The sequence below is a fragment of the Nothobranchius furzeri genome, chromosome 18, assembly GCF_043380555.1.
Source record: "Nothobranchius furzeri strain GRZ-AD chromosome 18, NfurGRZ-RIMD1, whole genome shotgun sequence".
Classification (NCBI taxonomy): Eukaryota; Metazoa; Chordata; class Actinopteri; order Cyprinodontiformes; family Nothobranchiidae; genus Nothobranchius; species Nothobranchius furzeri.
In genome coordinates, this window is record NC_091758.1 from 46454741 (window position 1) to 46467240 (window position 12500).

General features: G+C 43.9%; 1 protein-coding gene across 5 annotated transcripts in view; it reads right to left on the reverse strand.

Moving 5' to 3' along the window:
* The window catches only part of syne3 (spectrin repeat containing, nuclear envelope family member 3), a 54560-nt gene that overhangs the window by 19519 nt on the left and 22541 nt on the right, over window positions 1-12500 (reverse strand). For all 5 annotated transcript variants that reach the window (XM_070547153.1, XM_070547154.1, XM_070547155.1 and 2 more), the window contains exons 4-8: window positions 12065-12374; window positions 11665-11820; window positions 10619-10966; window positions 10114-10250; window positions 8597-8771 (exon numbers count right to left, since the gene is read on the reverse strand). In XM_070547153.1, the coding sequence (XP_070403254.1) occupies window positions 8597-8771; window positions 10114-10250; window positions 10619-10966; window positions 11665-11820; window positions 12065-12374 (1126 nt within the window). The remainder of the gene's footprint in view (window positions 1-8596; window positions 8772-10113; window positions 10251-10618; window positions 10967-11664; window positions 11821-12064; window positions 12375-12500) is intronic.

The following is a 12500-nucleotide window of genomic DNA, read 5'->3' on the forward strand; positions in this document are numbered from 1 at the left end:
TGATTACCAGATCTGATTGCTTGTTTGTGCTCTGCAAGTCTTGCTTTTAACTTGCGTTTAGTTCTTCCAATATAGAAGCAACCACACGGGCATTCTAGTCTGTAGACCACGAACGAAGTATTACAGTTGATGAATGTATTAATGTAAAAAGTACGTCCTGTGAAAACATCAGCAAAACAGTTAGTGTTAGTCATGTTGTCACAGTGAACACAATTTCCACATTTATAGTTGCCTTTTCGAGTTGATAACCAGGTTTTTTGTTGCTGTGGAGGAAGGTGACTTTGAACAAGTTGATCATTTAATGTTGGGGCTCGTCTGAAGCTGATAGTAGGAGTATCTGGGAGAGCTTCCCTAAGAACACTGTCACTTTTCAGTATGTCCCAGTTTTTTGTAATTATTTTTTTGATCTTGTGGGCTTGATCACTGAATTGGGTCACAAAATAAACACCATCTGATCTTTGTTGGTTCTTCTCTTTAGGTACCAATAGCTGTTCTCTTGGCAGGCTTTTAGTCTTATTATACGCTTTGAGTATCGTTCTTTGCTGGTATCCTCTTGTTGTAAAGCTCTGGCCCATAACTGTAGCATTTCTTTCAAATTCTTCTTCTGTGTCACAAATACGTCTAAGTCTTTGAAACTGACCAGTGGGAATGTTGTTTATTAACCATGATGGATGGAAACTGTCTGCTCTGAGGATTGTATTATGGTCAGTAGGTTTTCTAAAAATAGAAGTGTGTAAATCTCCATTATCAGATTTTGAGATTTTTATATCTAGGAAATTAATTTCTGATGAGGAGAAGTCTAGGCTGAGTTTCAAATTTTTGTTAGTTTTGTTAAGATATGAATGGAATTGAAGTAGTTCTGATTCTGAACCAGACCACAGCAGAATAATGCCGTCAATGTATCTTCCCCACCACATCATCTTATCAGCATAGACATTACGATCAGAGTATACATATGTTTCTTCCCAAAGTCCCATAAAAAGATTAGAGTAATTGGGTGCAAAGCATGCTCCCATTGCTGTACCTTTTTTCTGTCTAAAAAATTGGTTCTGAAACAGAAACACATTGTTACATAGAGTCCACTTCGCCAGCTGAAGGATGAAAGAAGAAGGAGGCATATCTTCTGAATGTCTTTGGTCCAGGTAATAGGTTAGTGCTTCTAGTCCTTCTGTGTGGTCAATGTTAGTGTATAGCGCCTCCACATCCATAGTAACAAGAAGTCCAGGTCCTATGTTCCTTATATCATTCAGTTTGTTCAGTACTTGAGTAGTGTCTTGAACAAAAGAAGGCAGTTCAGAAACAAATGTTTTAATGAAAAAATCTACAAACTGTGAGGCTGGTTCTGTGATTGATTCATTGCCACTAATTATTGGTCTGCCTGGTGGATTCTCCAAGTTCTTATGGATTTTAGGGAGCATGTAGAAAGAAGGAATTCTTGGGTGCTCATTCAGTAGAAAGTCATGTTCTTTTTGTGAGATCCATTGTTCATTTTTAGCGTGTAAAAGCATCTCCTTAAGTTCAGTCTTTATTTGCTCTGTTGGATTCATTTGAATGTGTTCATAGTATTCACTGTTATCCAACTGTCTCTTAGCTTCTGTGACATATTGGTCTCTGCCCCACACAACTACCGCTCCTCCTTTATCAGCTCTCTTGATGATGATGTCTTCATTAGCTGATAACCTCTTAATTGCATCTCTTTCTTTGTTTGTGAGATTATGCTTCGTTTTATTTTTAGATGCAAAGAGTTGATCAACTTCTTGTGTAACTTTTTTGTAGAAGACATTCAGAGTCTGATTACATATGTTGGGTATAAAGGTGGACTTGGGTCTGAATGGGGTTAGGGTTAGGGTTAGGGTTAGTCCAATGTTCATATAAAATAAAACAGGAGACTAAGACTCAGATATTTTATCTGGCAGCACCAAAAGAAAACCACTCAGACCTAAGTGTCCAACAGGATGTTAAAGATGTGGGATGGATTAACTAAAAGACTCAGGGTTATTTCCAAAACCTAAAGAAGCTTTCACCTTCTACATAATAATTCAGCAAATTAACCACAAAAGACTCTCAAATTCTAACCCTAACCCTAACCCTAACCCACGTAACAAGTGGGGGCTCGTCCGGGATATTATCCTTTAATGTTCACATCTTAATCCTGGAAGCCTTCTTCACCATTTCCCATATTTCCTCTCCTGAAGTGACCTTGTGTGTGTAGAATTCTGTAGACTAATGATATGTCTGTCTTTGATTTAAAGGCTTTCTTGGAGGCACCTTCCCGTAGCCAGATAGAGGGATGTCGCAAACAGGATTTAGTAGAGGTGGCTGTGCACCTTGGCCTCACTGGGGCTCAGCAGATGCGGAAGTTGGAGCTACGAAAACGGATTGTGCTTGAAATGGAACAATTGAAACTGTTTCCCCCTGTGCTGGCTTCTGTTAATCCTCTCCTCCTCCAGCAGGGGGCAAATCATGAGAAGGGTGATGGTGGAACTGTGGCCGGGGACTATACAGACCGGGAGACAGACACCGAGGAACGGAAGGTGACCCCACCTCCAGGTGAAAGACAGTTGGCTCCTTCTGTCTCAATTCCTCGCTATGATCCAATGTCTTCAGACTCCTTTCGAGAATCTCCCGGGTCTACTAAGCTGCGGGTCAGGTTGGCTCGACTAAAGCACGAGGCTGAAGAAAAAGCTCAGCGAAGACAAATGGAGATGGAACTCAGGAAGCTCGAAATCGAGGCTGAAACAAAAGTCCGACTCCGTCGCTTGGAGCTGGAACTCCAAACACAGCTGGCAAACCATTCAGCACGAGGAGTAGATGAAAGAAAGGACAGTGGACCAGACCGGCTGGACATCAGCAAGTGCATCACGTTGCTGCCGCCATTCCGTGAGGCCGAGGTGGACAGCTACTTCACCGCGTTTGAGCGCCTTGCACATGCACTCTCCTGGCCGCGGGAAGTCTGGCCCCTGCTATTACAGTGCAAACTGTGTGGAAAAGCCCAAGAGGTAATCTCATCACTGTCCACTCACGATGTAACAGATTATGATAAAGTAAAAGAAGCAGTTTTAAAAGCCTATGAATTAGTGCCCGAAGCCTATAGACAGAAGTTCAGAACATTAAGGAAACGAAATGAAACTCAAACCTATGTTGAATTTGCCAGAGAAAAGAATGGGTTGTTTGATAAATGGTTGATGGCTGCTAAAGCTTCTTCGTTCTCTGAGTTGAAAGAGTTACTCCTCTTAGAGGAATTTAAAAGGTGTCTTCCTGAGAAACTGGTGTTGTATCTCAATGAACAAAAGGTGTCCACGTTGTCTGCAGCTGCTTTGTCAGCAGATGAGTTTGCATTGACCCACCGTTTGAATACTGAAACCAAGTTTAAGCGTCCAACAGATAGTAAACTCAAAGCACCAGAAAAACAAGCAATAAAGAGTTTACCGCGGTGTTTCTATTGTCATCAGCTGGGACATATTGCTAAAGACTGCTTGATCTTAAAGCGTAAAAATGAAAGACGAGAGTCACCTCCCAGGGAGGTAGGGTTTTTATCGAATCCTCATAATCTGCAACCCGAGGGTCAGAACTATGACAAATGCTTCACACCATTTGTATCGGAAGGAACAGCAGCCTTAACCTCTACTCCTGCAGTTCCAGTTAAAATACTAAGGGACACTGGTGCTTCTCACTCAGTGGTTTTGAAAAGAGTGCTTCCTTTTGGCAAAGACAGTTACTCTGGTGTTTCAGTCCTGTTAAAAGGATTAAACTCTGAGAACGCGTCATTTCCACTACATGAGGTCATGCTGGATTGTGGTCTAGCTAAGGGTAAATTTTGCATTGCTGTGAGCGACACTTTACCTATTTCCGGGGTGGATTTACTACTTGGAAACGACATCGCTGGAGGACTGGTTACCCCCGCTCCAGAAGTCGTAGCACAACCAATCCCTGACCTAGACTATGTTAAGTTCTTCCCTGACATATTTCCCTCATGTGTTGTGACGCGCTCTCAATCAAAACTAAATGATGGGTTACTTGACATTTCTTCCCTGTTTGAAGAAAATCTTGAGCAGGTCTCAGAACCAGAATGTCACCCAGAACAAATGTCCTCGGAAAAACCGGAACATTTACAGCTTGATGACAACAGTGTGTCTAGAACCACGTTAGTGCAAGAGCAAAAGGCGGATAAATCTCTAGACAAATGTTTTGCAGCAGTCAAAGGTACAGAGCAAAGTAACATTAAGTACTTTTTTGAAAACGAGGTTTTGATGAGATCTTGGACTGACCCTAAAGATGTAGGCGCTACCTGGAAAACTGTAACACAGATTGTTATCCCTCAAAAATTCAAACATAAAATACTGACGATCGCCCATGAGAGTGATTGGTCAGGACATTTTGGCATCAAGAAAACTTATCAAACTGTTTTGGAACACTTCTTCTGGCCCGGCTTAAGAAAGGATGTGAGTCAGTTTTGTAAGCGTTGCCATATTTGCCAAGTCGTGGGAAAAGCAAACCAAAACTTAACTCCCGCTCCTCTCCAGCCCATACCGATTGTTGGGGATGCCTTTGATCACATAGTGATGGATTGTGTGGGTCCTTTACCCCGCACCAAATCAGGAAAAAGGTTTCTACTCACCCTTATGTGTAAAAACACCCGATTCCCCGCTTCAGTTGTGGAAATTGTAAACACAGATTTATTACAAGGATTTTAAAATGACAAAAAGCTCCAAATCTAAAAGTACTTAAACACATTGTTAAAATGGCCAAGGGTTCACGTTTAAAACAGACATCAAATGCTCCCAAACATTCACAAAACAAAGTCCACTGACTTAAACACAAGTTTGGGAGCCAAGAGGTAACCAGCACTCTGGTCCCTCGTCTGTTAAAAACCTCTAAAAGCTCTTAAGCTTCACTAAGCTTAAAGAACTAAAACCCATTTAAAAGCCATTAAAACACCAATAAATGGAGCACATGAGAGAACTGGCACAGATCCAGTCTCTCCCTTCCTCCTGGCAGCTCTCCCTTTTATGCTGCTCAGGAGGTGATCAGCCCAAGTGAGTGCAGCTGTGCAGGTAGGAGGTGGAGGAAGCACTGATTGTCCTCTGCAGTGTCAGATTTCTGAGGCAAACGGCAACAGCCGTAACACTTCCTCCCTTAAAAGAAAAAAAATTAAAACACGTTCAACCACAATTTTTTTTTTCTTTCACCTTTGTCCTCCATGGCTTTTATCACAAACACTCCCAGGTTTTTTTTTTCCAACAAGAATTCCCTCTAGCTAATTGAAGGAGTCTAGCTGATCTCCATCCTAGTCTTCATGGGGCGTAGAGATGGGCCGATTAAGCACATGTGCCGAGGCACATTCAAAACCAACAAAGGGAGGGGGTTAGCCACAGCCCTTCCTGGGGTGCTCCCGAGATGATGAACTGAATCACCAACACTAACCTCCATAACCCCAACTCTAGAAAAACAAAAACCAGAACGCATCCTAAAGAGGGTGCGCTCCAATAGCCTATAGGGAATTCACTCTGTTCACTTTAAAATATAACAAGCACAACAGAATATAACAAAAAGGACATACTTACAATACCTGAGAGGACACAAGTGGGGGCTCGTCCGGGATATTATCCTTTAATGTTCACTTGTTACGTTTTACCTTCTTCAGGGAGGGGAAACCAGGGAGGAAAGAAGTAACTTGTGTAAAGAAAAACAAATTAATTAAAACATTAGAGGATAACACAAAACCAAGGGCTGGAAAACCTAACCGAAATACTCTAACACAGCCCATAAAACTCAGAGAGTCCAATGTAACCCTAACCCTAACCCTACCAGTAATTAACATTTCAGGGGTTCCTCTTTCAACCTGTCAGATCTCTGTTTTATCAAAAGGTCTCACGTTTGCTCCTAAGAACACGGCTAAAGAATTCCAGACCAAAATAGATTTGTTCAAGTTTCACCGTAATCTTCAGCTGAAAGTCTGGTACCATACGAATCCAAGTCAAGCAGCTTCTCGAGACCATATACAGCAAGATGGTGGGAGAACCCCATTCAGACCCAAGTCCACCTTTATACCCAACATATGTAATCAGACTCTGAATGTCTTCTACAAAAAAGTTACACAAGAAGTTGATCAACTCTTTGCATCTAAAAATAAAACGAAGCATAATCTCACAAACAAAGAAAGAGATGCAATTAAGAGGTTATCAGCTAATGAAGACATCATCATCAAGAGAGCTGATAAAGGAGGAGCGGTAGTTGTGTGGGGCAGAGACCAATATGTCACAGAAGCTAAGAGACAGTTGGATAACAGTGAATACTATGAACACATTCAAATGAATCCAACAGAGCAAATAAAGACTGAACTTAAGGAGATGCTTTTACACGCTAAAAATGAACAATGGATCTCACAAAAAGAACATGACTTTCTACTGAATGAGCACCCAAGAATTCCTTCTTTCTACATGCTCCCTAAAATCCATAAGAACTTGGAGAATCCACCAGGCAGACCAATAATTAGTGGCAATGAATCAATCACAGAACCAGCCTCACAGTTTGTAGATTTTTTCATTAAAACATTTGTTTCTGAACTGCCTTCTTTTGTTCAAGACACTACTCAAGTACTGAACAAACTGAATGATATAAGGAACATAGGACCTGGACTTCTTGTTACTATGGATGTGGAGGCGCTATACACTAACATTGACCACACAGAAGGACTAGAAGCACTAACCTATTACCTGGACCAAAGACATTCAGAAGATATGCCTCCTTCTTCTTTCATCCTTCAGCTGGCGAAGTGGACTCTATGTAACAATGTGTTTCTGTTTCAGAACCAATTTTTTAGACAGAAAAAAGGTACAGCAATGGGAGCATGCTTTGCACCCAATTACTCTAATCTTTTTATGGGACTTTGGGAAGAAACATATGTATACTCTGATCGTAATGTCTATGCTGATAAGATGATGTGGTGGGGAAGATACATTGACGACATTATTCTGCTGTGGTCTGGTTCAGAATCAGAACTACTTCAATTCCATTCATATCTTAACAAAACTAACAAAAGTTTGAAACTCAGCCTAGACTTCTCCTCATCAGAAATTAATTTCCTAGATATAAAAATCTCAAAATCTGATAATGGAGATTTACACACTTCTATTTTTAGAAAACCTACTGACCGTAATACAATCCTCAGAGCAGACAGTTTCCATCCATCATGGTTAATAAACAACATTCCCACTGGTCAGTTTCAAAGACTTAGACGTATTTGTGACACAGAAGAAGAATTTGAAAGAAATGCTACAGTTATGGGCCAGAGCTTTACAACAAGAGGATACCAGCAAAGAACGATACTCAAAGCGTATAATAAGACTAAAAGCCTGCCAAGAGAACAGCTATTGGTACCTAAAGAGAAGAACCAACAAAGATCAGATGGTGTTTATTTTGTGACCCAATTCAGTGATCAAGCCCACAAGATCAAAAAAATAATTACAAAAAACTGGGACATACTGAAAAGTGACAGTGTTCTTAGGGAAGCTCTCCCAGATACTCCTACTATCAGCTTCAGACGAGCCCCAACATTAAATGATCAACTTGTTCAAAGTCACCTTCCTCCACAGCAACAAAAAACCTGGTTATCAACTCGAAAAGGCAACTATAAATGTGGAAATTGTGTTCACTGTGACAACATGACTAACACTAACTGTTTTGCTGATGTTTTCACAGGACGTACTTTTTACATTAATACATTCATCAACTGTAATACTTCGTTCGTGGTCTACAGACTAGAATGCCCGTGTGGTTGCTTCTATATTGGAAGAACTAAACGCAAGTTAAAAGCAAGACTTGCAGAGCACAAACAAGCAATCAGATCTGGTAATCATCTATATCCTATGGCAGTGCATTATAAAGACACAAATCATGGAAGCTGTAACTCTCTTAAAATCACAGGGATTGAACATATAAAAAATTCAATTAGAGGAGGAGATAGGCTTAAAAAACTCTTGCAAAGAGAATCATTTTGGATTTACACACTAAAAGCTACTAATTTCCCAGGTCTTAATGGAGAATTAGATTTAGCTCCTTATTTATAATCTCATGTTTTCTTACAATTTGTGTACCATATTTATAATTTTTTTCTCAAATTCTAGAAGTGAAATTTCATATTTGTAAGTATTCATCCTTACAATAGGATTGTTTAGATGTAAAAAGTTTTTGTGTTGTACTGGCCATCCAATCAGAATGCAGTCTACCTGCCCAGCTTTGGCAGGTGTCATTGATTGGCCTTTTTAACATGGGGGTGAGTGAGTATACAACCATTTTGAGCCCTGATGAAGGCCCTGTGGGCTGAAACGCGTTGGCATTGATGTTTTTAACAATTTAAGCCATGTACTAATAAAGGCTTTTTATTTTTGTACCTCCTGAGTGCCTCAGATCTCCTTTTGCCAACATTTATGTGGATCCCTTGGCTGAAGAGCACCAGTGAGAGCACCAGATAAGATTTCTCACACCCCTGCAGCACTTCCAGCATTTTTTCTATGTGTATGTGTATGTGTGTGTGTGTATGTGTATGTGTGTGTGTGTGTGTGTGTATGTGTGTGTGTGTGTGTGTGTGTGTTACCTGTATGGTTTGCAGCAGCATGGCACTATTGGAGAAATCAGTCACCTGGCTGGACGCCTCCATCACCTGAGCAACAGATGTTCTCCACCGAGAGAAGACAATCAGGGGGTCCTGTAGGAGACTCCTGAGCTCCAGCTCTGACTCGGAACACAGTCTGTTGGCTCTACACTTCACACTGAGACACCGGGGAGAAAGGCAGAACATCTAAACCAAACCCAAGAACCAGATCTAACAATTCAGTTACTGGTGTAACTCCGAGGGTAACGGTTCACTAAACTCCTGTTCGGTTCGGTTCGGTGTTTTGAAAGGCTCGGTTCGATGAATTTTCTGTATATTATGATAATATTTATTTATTTAATATCTGAAGCAGCTCCTACAGTGAGCAGAACCAGGCGTCATCACAGGCTGCTAATCTAGCATGATGTCTCATTATGACACAGGGTATCTGCGCCACAGACATATATACGTAGATGCCCCGTGGACTGGCGCTGTCTATTGGAGACGCTGTAGCGACCGACCGCCATCTTAGATAGAACAGCCCCCAGTGCCTTCATTTCTACGGAGGAAGCTGCTTACCCAACTAAAAAACACGTTTTATCAGCATTTTCATAAAATCAAACGCAAGGTACGGCAAGATAATATAAACATCATTAAATAAAAATAAATACTAAATATAAAAGGCTAGAACAGCCACTAGTGATCCCATGTGATCTGTTTTCATTAGTACGCTGTTGTAGCCGGGGGCTGCACAGGAACGCCATGCTTGCTCATCTGCATCGACTCCAACATGGCGGCGATGCTGGTACACTCTCCAGCGCCCAATGAGGCGTCTGCGTATTTATGACCATGATTTGTGCAGCTGTGTTTGACGTGTTTTCATTTCTTCACCCCTCACCCCGCCCCGCCCCGCCAGAGTTTCTCCTGTAGAACTGGTCTGAAATAACGAGCGTCCTCCGCTCCGCGCCGTGTTTTGTTGTAGGATGAAAACTTGACATCAGTAGTCACAGCGCAAAGTTCAGCAGACATGTTTGTTTACATGTTTGCTGCAGCGTGCCTGCTCCGTGTGAGCGAAGGGAAGGAGAGGCGACACGAAGCTCAGAGTCTCTTCAGACTCCAGCCGGTCCGATCCGCCCTGAAACACGTTGATCAGAATTTGCACATCACATTTTTTAAACGGAGGTCGGGCGCGTGCAGCCATCATGCGTCCGTGCGGAGACTCGCAGAGGAACTTTTATCCGCTGCACTTAAATCACGCAACTGTGTGAAAAATTCATTATTTAATGGAAAAAACCCGAAACGGTTCAATAACCCCGCGCAGCGCTGCACCCCCATGTCAGCACAACCCTCCTGTCGGTCAGAAGGGTTCGGTGCAGAACACCTGCGGTCCGCACACAAAAGCACGCTGAAGGTTTGGTTAATAAAAGTGAAAAAAATGACGACCCCCCCCCGCTTTTTCACAAACGGCCACTGAGCAGCACGTTATCTCAGGAAACACACACACACACACACACACACACCTCTGATGCTCTTTGACGACAGCCAGCACATCATCAGACAGGTGACGAGAATCCTCAGAAAACCTGAAGAGTTCCTTCAGCTGAGACTTCAGAAGATCCACCTGAGAGTCCTCACCTACCAGAGTCCTCCTCACTTCCTGGAACACACCCACACACAACCCGAAGGCCAGAGGTCATACCACCACAGAACCATGACCCATTATGCAGCTGGGCCTCTGGTTTAATCACACTTAGGACCCCACCAGGTAAGTCTCCCTAACACCTGCAGACATCTAGCTCCGTGGAGGCTGAGGGTCAACCTATCCCTGAGCAGCTGGAGCCCCAGCTTCATGGTGAGCTGTTTCGGCTCAGAAACCTGTCAGTCAAACATTAAGGACACCAGATGGAATGATTTCAGGTTTGATCTCCATGGAAACCAGATTTTGTTTAAACATCTGGTGTCTTCTGCAGCTCTTCCTAAACTCAGACTAACGTTCCTGATCAGAAACACTTCCACCCACCATACCGAGTATTTCCTCCACTGTCCCACCATCTTCTCCTCCGACGTCTCTGGTTCCTGGTTCTCGTCCAGCTCCTGGTCCAGACCCTGCAGCAGCTCCCTCAGGCCACCAATGTCCTCTCCAAGCTTCTGGCAGCGGGTCAGGTACTGACTGTGGGAGTCCAATCTGCAGTGAAGGCCATCCTGGGCCTCACAGAGAGCCTGCCTGAGGCGCTGCCAGCCCAGCCTGAGCTCCTCAGCCTGCTCCTGAACGGCTTCGGCCCCCGCAGGAGACGTGTTGGCCTGGACGCAGTCCACCAAGGCCTCGATGTGCAGGAGAGTCTTCTCCTCACAGGCCACGCTGTCATCCAGAATCTGAGAAACGACAACAGGTCAAAACCTGAAGAACATTCAGGAGAACATCAAATATGTAAGAGTTGTGTTGGTGGTGGCCGGAGGGGCCGGCGGCGCCTCTGTCAGCGCGCCCCAGGGCAGCTGTAGCTACGATGTAGCTCATCAGCACCAGGGTGTGAATGTGTGAATGACTGATTGTCATAAAGCGCCTTCGGGGGTTCCAGGACTCTAGAGGGCGCCGTATCAAATACAGACCATTTACCATCATGGATGTGTGTGTGTGTTTACTCGTCTATACATCTAACCGAGGACATTTTGGTGGCCCTCACTTTGGGACAATGTCACTAAGCTCCACTGGTTAGTTAGGGTTAGTGTGTGTGCGTGTGTGTGTGCGTGTGTGTGTGTGTGTGTGTGTGTGTGTGTGTGTGTGTGTGTGTGTGTGTGTGTGTGTGTGTGTGTGTGTGTGTGTGTGTGTGTGTGCGTGTGTGTGTGCGTGTGTGTGTGTGTGCGTGTGTGTGTGTGTGTGTAAGGACCAGACACATCTTCCCGTCACGTTGTGTGTTCTATAGATCAGAACGTTTCTCACACATCTTTAGATCCAGTTAAGAAAGAGGAGCCAGACCAGGAGCTCCTTCTGATCCTGAACCTCTGGCGCAGCTCCCCTGGTCTCAGCTGGTTCTGCTTGTCTGATCTAGTCTTACCCGTGTTGCTCTTCTCACCTTTAGGGCCTGTAGTCGGTTCTGGATGGTGCCAATCTGGCCCGCTAGCTCCGTTAGCTCTCTGGTCTTGGACAGCAGCCATGACTGGAACTCCTTAACATTGCTGTCAAAAATCTTGTGGTCATCACTGATCTTCTGCAGGAGTGCCAGACGATCCTATGGGAACACATAGCAGAACCAGAACCATGACCTGCTGAAATGAACCCATTACAGATCATTGGACATCATCCGACTGAAAGAAAAACTTTTAACATGTTCAGAACATGCGGAGCTCCAGGAAATGAAGAGGCTCTAGAATCAGATAAAACTGGTTCCGACCCAGTACCCAGTTTGCTAAAGATCAGAATCTTTGTCTCTCATCAAGTTGGTAGAGATCCACGTGTATTCAAGAATGTCCCACCTTGGCTCGGTCCCGCACATCCCTGTAGTCCTCCTGCAGTTTCTGCTGGGCCTGGAGGTCCACGCTAGGGTCCTGGATCCTGCTGTGCAGAGCTGCTGCCTCATCCAGCAGCCTCTCCAACAGCGCCCCCTGGCTGTGGATATCACTCAGCACCACCTGCTGCTGGTCCACCTGCCACAGCTTCTCCTTCAGGTCCAGCTGATGCTCCAGGTCGACATGCAGAACACAGCGCTGCTTCTCCAGCCACAGCTGGAACTCCTCATAGGCCTTCAGATACTCGCTCCAGTGAAGCCACACCCACTCAATCCGACTGCAGGGACGCAGAGACGGAGACAAAACAAAACCCTTTTCAACCCTTCTGAGTGACTTTATTACCTGGACAGGAACCAGAAGAATCAGACACGAGTATGGTTCAGATCGAACTCTAAAAGCACCT